The sequence below is a fragment of the Vigna radiata genome, chromosome 7 (genome assembly GCF_000741045.1).
Source record: "Vigna radiata var. radiata cultivar VC1973A chromosome 7, Vradiata_ver6, whole genome shotgun sequence".
Classification (NCBI taxonomy): Eukaryota; Viridiplantae; Streptophyta; class Magnoliopsida; order Fabales; family Fabaceae; genus Vigna; species Vigna radiata.
The window spans coordinates 3,495,005-3,505,295 of record NC_028357.1 but is presented as its reverse complement, the minus strand read 5'-3'; the positions used below and the strand labels follow the sequence as shown (position 1 = coordinate 3,505,295).

At 30.4% G+C, this 10,291-nt stretch overlaps 1 protein-coding gene and 1 long non-coding RNA gene across 2 annotated transcripts; one reads left to right on the top strand and one right to left on the bottom strand.

Moving 5' to 3' along the window:
- Positions 1 to 428: 428 nt before the first annotated feature.
- On the bottom strand, positions 429 to 3,371 carry LOC106766943. The gene is made up of 3 exons (XR_001376118.2): positions 3,256 to 3,371; positions 3,163 to 3,172; positions 429 to 3,056 (listed from the first exon to the last, which is right to left on the bottom strand). It is a non-coding gene; the product is annotated as an uncharacterized LOC106766943 (long non-coding RNA).
- A 2,241-nt stretch (positions 3,372 to 5,612) lies between these two features.
- LOC106768038 (monosaccharide-sensing protein 2) lies at positions 5,613 to 8,199 on the top strand. The gene is made up of 4 exons (XM_022784410.1): positions 5,613 to 6,177; positions 6,282 to 7,084; positions 7,354 to 7,541; positions 7,650 to 8,199. The coding sequence occupies exons 1-4, from the start codon at positions 5,616 to 5,618 to the stop codon at positions 8,077 to 8,079; spliced, it is 1,983 nt and encodes a 660-aa protein (XP_022640131.1). The 5' UTR covers positions 5,613 to 5,615; the 3' UTR covers positions 8,080 to 8,199.
- Positions 8,200 to 10,291: the final 2,092 nt, after the last annotated feature.

Here is a 10,291-nt window from a genome sequence, read left to right as displayed (position 1 = left end):
AAAAAAAAAGTAAATAATTTAATTACTCTCTTTAATTCAAACAACCAAACACATTCAAATACAAGGGTTTTGTAGCATATATATGAATTTAATTTGAATAAATGTACACAACCCAACACTTGAAGATTTCACATCCTTAGTTTCATAGTTGTGTAAGGCAAATAAATTCGATAATGTTTCAGTTTAACCGATTTAAAACCCAATTGTTTACGTCAAATCCGGATTAATACGTTTTTCGTTCGAGTTTGGGTAACAATTTCTTGGATCCTATCTATTTTTCGAAAATCATATAAAACATTTCTATATAAGAAACATAGTTTCATAATAAAGTATAATATAACCATAACATTTGTTGAAAATAATATTTTACGATATTATTATAAAATATAAAATAAATATAATTTCTTTATAATAGTTTGAGGAAAATAACATTCAAGCCGTAAATAAAATTATTTAACTGGAAGAGAAGTGCATGTTACAGAATCATTACGACTAACAGAAGTGCGATGTTTTGCCATAAAAAAGAGACAGAATATAATATCACAGAAAACAATCTCGTATTCTATTAAAAATATTAACCAATTAAAATCAAATAAAATATTGAATGGCCATTTTGATGAGCTGAGGGTTGAAATCAAGATCATCATCAATAATATCCTGACAACAAAATCATCATCTGATACTTACCAATAATGTAACTTACTTCGTCAATGTCATCATAGTATGTAGTTCTGACTTTGGAGCAGCCAACAAAATGTGGTCTTGTGTAGCATAAGCATAATAATTAAGTAGACAAACTTTTAAGATCAAACGGAAAGAACATGTTAGAGGCAAACACACCTACTACATACATTCATATCAATCTTCATAGTTTTATTTAAGACAGGAAACGCAATGTATATCAACTAGAATATTTTTTTATATTTTTTATAGTATGATAATAAAAATTCAGACCAATCTGAAATTTCCCACAGCATTATTTTAATTTTCCTTTTATTTTTTATTTTTTAACAAAAATAATTTTAACTTTTATCTTAAATTATTGAATTCCAACCAAACATGTTAATGGTAATATTTTAAATATGACAATAATTTTGATTTCAATTTTCTGACCATATTATATTCAAATATATAACAAAATCTACCTTAGTCAAACGCAATAGTAATCAATAAAAAGATATTAATTCCATTAGGATTTTTTTAATATTTTACATATTTACCTTTCATCAATTTTATACTCACATCAGTATTCTTAAAATATTTTCGAATGTTTTTACCAATTTGAAATACCTCCTTTATATACATATTGATGACATAAGAAGAATAAAAAATTCATATTGTAGAGTCGTAACACATATTTAAAAAAAGACAAAACAAACCTTGCATATTGCTAATCCTCCTCTAATGGTTATTTCAACAACAAATTTCTTATCTTACATATCAACTAAAGACAAATGCATCTTTGTATTTCAAGTTTGCCTCTAACAATTAAGTCGAATTCCACTTAATTTCAACATCAAGACAAACAATTCATTTATAAAAAATTTTCTCTGGTTAAATACATGCTTTGAATGGATAACATTTGACATATTCAATTGAACTGCTCATTTTTTAAATTCAAAGTTTGATCTCTTTTAAATCATCCTTCAGAATCAAACTTAACGTATGAGTACAATGACGCATATGAACATATTCTCCCTTCAAGACAAGACAGTTACATGATAACTTCCTTCTTTTGATATCAAAAGAAAGATATTATCGTGGAAACTTTTTTTTTAAAGGAAGAATAAGTTCATGTATTGTGTTCATTATTAAGTTTGATTGTGAATGATGACTTAAAAGATATCAAAAATTGAATTTTAAAAATGAGTAGTTCAATTCAATATGTCAAATATTCTCCAACTACATTATTCAAGACATTATTCAAGACATGAGAGGATTATGAATATGCAAAATCGGTTCTATCATTTTTAAATATGTTTTATGACTCTACTATATTTCTAATTCTTCTTATGTCACCCGTCATATACTATATTTAAAATTGATAAAACATATACAATATTTGAGAGAAGATCTTGAACCTTTTACAAAGTCAGTTTGATATTTTACAAACATGAAAAATCAACTCAACTAGATTTTCTATCTTTACAAAGTGTTAGTCATTCTCATATCTTTTGTAATATCAGAGTGTGGTTAATCCTAATGCCTAAAATAGTGAAAGTAATTATTAGCACAATATATTGATTGAAAGGAAAACATACCTTTTAATAATGATCATAAAGAACTTAATAAATTTGAACAAATTCATTTATATGAAAATTTTTATTTTTTTAATATATTTTAAATTTTCAAAAATGATGAAATAATTTATTTTATTTTTTTAAAGATCCTATTCATTCAAAAATGATAATTACAGATCAACAACTCAATCAAATAAAAACTCAATCAAATAGAAACATCATAAAAAAACTTCCACGTGCCATGTCTATTGTAAACAAATTAAAAATGAGATTCCAAACTACAATTACTCTACACTTTGTTCAACTACAAAGTATGAAAATGAACCTATCCAATCCACATATATTTAACCCTAACTATAACAAAGAAAATATGAATTGTAAGTATCCCAAACAAAACAATGGAACAAAGGAAGAAATAGACTGCTCGCAAGCAAGAAGATGCACTCAAGGAAAGGGAAGTCATTGCGCTAAGTGCATTAGAAATTTTCGGACACTCGGTGGAGAAAAAACTATCTCATCAATCACAAAAAAAAAAATAACTAGAAATTAATTTTAAAAAAGTTTAAATATCATTTATTAGCTAAATATTTTATATGGAATATGTAGCAGAGCAAAGTCTATAAAACTTTTCTTCTATGTGGGTAATAGAAAATAACTCAAAGTAATTTTAAATATTTACCGTTGTGACTGCAACAATACACAAGTGACTAACAAACTGTCAATCACTGTAATCACCTTTCCTCATTACGGAAAATTCTTCCTTGTTATTTATCTGAACCTTCACCATGCTCTTCCAAATCCCAAACTCTAACAGACCTACCACAAAAAAAAAAAAAATGGTAATCCCAAAAAGTATAAATGCACCACTCTTAAAATAAATTAAAAACCACGAAATGCAAATATAAATCAAACGGGGGAGCACCTTAGCAACACTGAAAAAAAAAAATCAAAGCTGTGTTAGTAGCAACACGACGGCGTTGCCAAAAAAAGAAGGGAGTGCAAGGAAAACTGTTACCTCTTCCTTGTGAAGAATTTGACATTGCGGCGCAATAGGCTACGAGAGAAGAGAAGCTCGCATGCCCTAGTTAGTTTTTCTTTTCTTTTATAACTTTCAACTTGGGCTTTCGGGAATATTATTGGGCCTTTGTAGAGACATGCTTTTTTTATTTATTTGTTTACTTTTATGTTTTAATTAATTTTAATGCACGTTTTCGTATTTATTTGTTTTCTTTTATGTTTTAATTAACTTTAATTTATGCTAAATAAATGTATATTTCATACCATTATAGTTTAATTTATGCATTAATGGAATAAATGGAATTTCTCTTTTTTTATGTTTACATTTTCTTTCAATTTTAACTTTTAAAATAAAAGTCTTGAATTGATCTCAATGCTTAAACAGCAATCATACTTCAAACAAAAGAGACTAATTTATCCATTTAAAATTCAACCATCTTACATTAATTATGCTAAAAAAAATTGTTTGATGGATCAATGGTGACATGCTATGTTTTCAGGTGTTTTTTTTTTTTTTCTTTTACATTTATAGACAAATTGTTTAACTACGGAACTAGGCAAAAAGTTTTAAAGTTATGTTTATATAGAAGCCTTATAGCTCTTACGCAAATTAAAATGAAAATGTCATGTACGGATGCACAACTTTAGTTTATAACAATTTTAAAATGTGAAGTGGTGCACTTCTATACAATTTTTTTAGTATATATATTAATCCTGACCATCAAATTACATTTTACTAAAATCTGTTTTTCTTTTTATGTTTTGATTATCTCCCTAATTTTAAAAATCTATAAATTTTAAAATATTTCTGGAAAAATAAACCATTTTTTTTACCAACTTTCATCTTATTTGATTAATTTATCAAAAAAGAAATCTGTAAAGTATGATAAAATGTCAAGAGTATTTTCTATTGGTTGAATTATTTTGTCACATATGTTAGTTAAAGCATTTTTTTCTTAATATTTTTCAATTTTTTTGTGATAGTGAAATCATTTTTTTGTAATAATTATTTTTTATCAATCTCTACAAAATTATTTTTATCTTTGCATTTAATATTTCTATATTTGGTAGTGATTGAAATATTATTTTAAAACAAAAAATGATAAAATTTAATAAATTTGAATTGTGTTCCTTAGATAAAATTTTTATATACTTATTTGCATTTGTGTTATTTATTTGTTATAATTACTTAATAAATTAAGATATAATGAACTGAATTATATCTTAATTATAATAAATTATAATTACAATTTAAATCATAATCTTTTATAATCAATTAATTATATATTAATTTATTACCAGAGAAAATGGATAAATACTTATAATCATAATCAATTATAATTAAAATTTAATATTGTAATCAATTACAATGTAGTTTAATTTAAATTACATAAGTTGGTAATAGATCACAGTGCACTGTGCACTTCTTGATGATTTCTGCATTATGTAATTAATTACAACTTTACTTTTTTAAATGTTCAGTACTAAAGTTATGCACAACTTTTGAAGTTGTGTAAGATTATACCACTTGCTTATCAACCTAATTTTAATTTTTTTTATCGAAGGCAATTAGACTTGCCTATAAACATAAAAAAAAAAAAAAAAAAAAAAAAAAAAAAAAAAAAACCATGTTTTGATCCTATTATAGTGCTAATCACTAACATCCTGGTGTTTCCAAAATAGTAAACTATAATCATGGCGCTGCCCCCACAAAAATTTGCAGAGGTTTCGTTTTCAATAACATGTCTCCAACATGAGAGACTCGTTCCTCCTAGAAATTTGTTGTCACAGGTCCTTTGACTTTCAACCAATTAAACCCAACACAATCCCACTTCAACAGTTTCATTTCCAGACCATAGATAATGCAGACATTTGAGGGCACCTTAAAAACTTTGGACAAAATTAACTAAAACTAAAATGCAAACACTTAAGAACATGCTCAGAGTTTCGTATTGTTGCCACAGCTCTACTATCTGAATCATGACTTTTTTCATTGCAGATACACATCTCTGAAGAATAACACTCCAAGTTTTTTATTTGAATATATATACATGCATGTCACCCATATTGTGATCAGGAAATTGAGTATTTTGTCAATTACGTTCTCATCAGCCAACAAAAACAATGAGGGAGGTTGTGATTGTTGCCATTGCTGCAACAGTTGGGAATGTTCTGGTTGGATGGGATAGTTCAACCATTGCAGGTACTCCTATTTTATCAAAGATCTTGCTTATTGTCTATTTTATTTTGTTATTCAATCATCACATATTCTGTAGGCATTTTTACATAGAATGACATTTGCATTATATCTGATTACGAAATTCAACAAAGAAACGTGCATGCATGCATGCAGGGGGGATGACCTACATAAAAAAAGAGTTCAAGCTGGAGACTAACCCCACACTAGAGGGTCTGATTATGTCCATATCATTTATTACTGGCACTGTTGTTACAATATTCTCTGGGACAGTCTCTGACATGCTCGGAAGGCGTCCTATGCTGATAACATCATCGGTCATGTTTTTCTTTAGCGGTTTGGTGATGCTATGGGCTCCCAATGTTACTGTGGTTCTGTTATCGAGGCTATTGGATGGAATAGCCCTTGCACTCTCCATAACACTCACTCCTCTCTACATATCAGAGATAGCACCACCTGACATCAGAGGCACTCTCAACACTCTCCCACAGTTTTCCTGTTCTGGGGGAATGTTTCTGGCCTACATCATGGTCTTCTCATTGTCCTTGGTCGATTCTCCAAGTTGGAGAGCAATGCTTGCTGTTGTGTCTATTCCTTCTGTTGCTTATTTTCTTCTAGCTGTGTTTTATCTCCCTGAATCTCCTCCTTGGCTTGTTAGTAAAGGGAGAGTCACCGAGGCTAAGAAAGTTCTGCAAAGACTTCGCAACAGTGAAGATGTTTCAGGTGATATTGTCCCATCTGCATCTTAATCTCTTAAAACATGTTCAACACCAATATTCATAACATGGCAATATGGATATTGATTTGGAGTTTGGTTTGATGTATAGGGGAACTGGCTTTGCTTGCTGAGGGAATGAGTCCAGCGGGTGAAAATGCCACCATAGAAGAGTACATAGTAACACCTGCCAGCGACCTCATGGCCAACAAGGAAGCAGGGAGAGATTGCATAAAGCTCTATGGACCTAACCAAGGACGAGTTTCAATGGTTGCCCAACAGGTGAATGGACAAGGCAGCATGATATCTCGGAGCATGTTAACCTTGTCTCGCCAAGGAAGCATTGTTGCTCAGGCTGAAAATCTCAAAGACCCTCTGGTCAATCTCTTCGGGATCGTCCATGATGGCAATCCCCCGCCCCTTGATTCGGGTGGTTCAAGAGCCATGCTAATGGGAGACACGTTTCAGAGCACTGACAATTTGAATGCTCCATTGCTTTCAGCACAAGGCAGTACCCTGGAGAAGGACAAGGCTTTTGGATCCAAGGATGCATTAGGAACAGGAAATAATGATGGCAACCAACTACCTAAGAGCACTAGCATTGGTGGAGGTTGGAAATTGGTTTATAAATCAGCCGAAGGTGGAAGAAACGAAAAGGGGCTCCAAAGGGTTTACCTGCGTGCAGATCCTAATGCTGGATCGGCTCAAGGTTCATTTTATGATGGCTATGACTTGAATGCAGATGGCAGTGAGTCTTTTCAAGCATCTGCACTTGTCAGCCACTCAGTTCTCTGCCCTAAGAATATAAGCATGAAACCAGAAAATGCTGCCAAACGTACAGGTTTTGGTGGTTTGTCTGATATAGGAGTTAGGCGTGCATTAGGTGTTGGAGTTGGCCTACAACTTCTTCAGCAGGTAAACCAAATTTAGATCCTTCATTACAGGAAAAAACTTCTTGATAAACACTTACCCCGAAAGAAAGGATAACAAGTTAAAGTTACACTTCCTTCCTATGTTGACAACAACTTATACCTTCGTAAATTGGTTTGCTTAATTTTATTTTCTTCTCTATAAGTTGGCAATTGAAAATTTATCCAAAAACAGGGCCAAATTACTAATTGGTATGACCATATATACCGTACAAGCTTCTAGTTAAAATATGACCTTAAAAATTTGTGTTGCAGGCTGCTGGCATAAATGGATTTCTATACTATGCTCCCCAGATTCTTGACCAGGCAGGTGTTGGAGCTCTTCTGTCAAATATCGGTATTAGTTCAACATCTGCTTCTTTGCTCGTAAATATCGTTACAACATTAGCAATGCTTCCTTGTATTGCCCTTTCCATGAGGCTCATGGATGTTGCCGGCAGGAGGTGAGCTTGGATTTCTTGTTCTCTTTTCAGAATTTTTTATTGGCTGGATCTTATCAGTGGAAGAAAAACAAAGATGTAAGAATGGCATTGTATATTTTGTAATGACAGGGCAATAATGTTATACACAATACCCATTCTGATAGTGTCTCTGATGGTACTAATACTCCGGAACTTATTTGACATGAGTGCTAACGTGAATGCAATAGTGACTGCATTGAGTGTGATGGTATACGAAAGCTGCTTCGTCATGGGATTGGGTGCGATTCCGAACATAGTGTGTTCAGAAATCTTCCCAACAAGTGTTCGTGGGATATGCATTTCTATTTGCTCCCTTACGTTCTGGATCAGCATCTTAATAGTGACTTCTTCATTTCCCTTCTTGCTCCAAATCCTTGGGCTTTCAGGGGTCATTGGATTATACGTAATTGGGTGCATAGCTGCATGGATATTTGTCTACTTGAAAGTTCCTGAAACAAAGGGCATGCCTTTGGAAGTCATCATTGATTTCTTTGCTATTGGTGCAAGGCCTGCTGAATGAAACGCACTCATGGAAAGATTTTTTTATTCAAATAGTTGTTATTCATTAATTCCCTTGAGATAATTCTTTAACTGTTTGATGAGAACATGTTATACTTTGTAGCTCACATCATTCAAATTTTCTTTTATAATTTTTTAATAATTTGTACCATGTATACATAGTTGCTCCTTTAGTAATATTGTAGAAATTAATTGAATCCAAATTTCTTATACTTGAAGAATACAAAACAATATAACCATTTTCTTTGAAATGCATAAATCTTATTACTTTGAGCAGGAATGGTGATATTATGTGAATTTTGACATGATTGGTGTTGAAAAGAGAGGAAACGAGTTGCTGCATATATGTTGGGTTGTGATGAGTGAAAAAGTAGGAAAAGGTAGAGGAGTGAAATTAAAGAATGTTGAATGTTGGGGGGAATAAATAAATAAAAGATAACCTAGGAAGGTTATAATGGTGTGTGGGACCTGAGAAGAAAAGTGTTTGAGAAGATGCTGTGGAACTCCCATAGTCCCTCCATTAACAAATATCTTAATGAATGGGAATTAGGATAAAGGAAAGGGCATCTATATATATATATATATATACTTGTTCATCTTTTTCTTAACTCCATCAAAATAATAACCATTTCCACTTCCTTTATGTCCCTTCTTTGTCTTGTCTTCCCTTTTAACCGTTCATTTTCCTCACCCTTTGTTTAATGAAGATGCACTGCAGTTCCCCACCTAGTGGAGATTAAGCTTCTTGCACAATGCTTCATAAACTAATGGTCATGCTTTCCTCTACTTCCTGCCAATGCATCTTTCATCATTAATTCAAATGTTCCTTTGACTCAATTCCTTCACCCCTTATTCTCCTTCACTCGTACTATTCCTATGTATGTATTCTTTTAGTTCCAACTTCCTTCAAGAATTTCTACACCTTCAAATTTAGGTCAAAGACTACTTCAACCTATACCAAAACAAAACTAAATAACATGAGTTAGAGACTCCATACCAAATTCTAAAATCATACTTGATGTTAACTTTAACTTAATCTCATTAGTTAAATTTGTTAGATGATATTTGTATCTAATTATATATAATTATTAAATCATGTCAATATAATATTTTTAAAATATTAATTAAATATTAATGAATGATTTAATAATAATAAATAATACAATAGACTCAATAAATAATAAATTTTATTAAAAATAAATTCTAATTTTATAAGTGAATTGTAAAATGAATTTTAATTTATTTATATATTTTAAAATTGTCTTGTCATTAATTAATACATGATATCAAACCATATCAAGTTGGTTTTATAAATGAATCATAAGCTTAAATCTAAATTTTCTTAATCATCATTCAGACTTATATGGAATTTAAAAACCAATTTCTGGTGGCCTATTTACAGTGATATGTTTTTAGGTAAACTAAACTGGGTTTTATGGTCTGAGATGTATATGCAGAACAAAACAAAAAGCAAGATATGCAGAGACGAGTCGTCACACACAGGAATTTTGAAAACCACTGCACTAGTTTGTTGTTTGCAAACTGGTTTTGTTGGATCACATGCATCGCATGCTCTGTATCTATCTTTTCTACACCTGTCTCTCCACCTGCTTCACCAATTTACTTAGATGTTGATTGCTTCCATCTCCACCATTCTAATACAACATTTTTATTTTGTTTTTAGAGTTAAATAACATTTCTACTTTTATTTTAAATATCCAATCAATTTAATGTGAATTTTACTTTTCACCTATCATAACAAATTATTTGTTAAATTAATTCACAATAGAAAATACATTATTAAGAGACTAAAAACATATAAATTAATATATATAAAATCATTTTTCTCTCATTACCAAATAAACACCCCCTTTGTTAATCGATTTTACATTATTATGAGAAAAAAATATTGATAACTCTTTCTAGTAATAATTTTCAATTTTATTCTAAATATATATACCAATTATCATTTAAATTTAATTAAAACACGAGAGTATAACAAATTTTCTACAATATTAATAATTATTAAGTCATTATAAGTGATTATTTTATTAACTTATGTAATAATTTATTTAAAATCAACACTTGAGCAATTTCAAATTAAACTAGAGGATCCAAATCCTTAATCCTCCTTCCCTGCAACTAAAACACGCCTAAAAGGTTGAAACAATCATCTACAGAAAAAATAAAAAAAGAAAGAAAGAAAAACACAA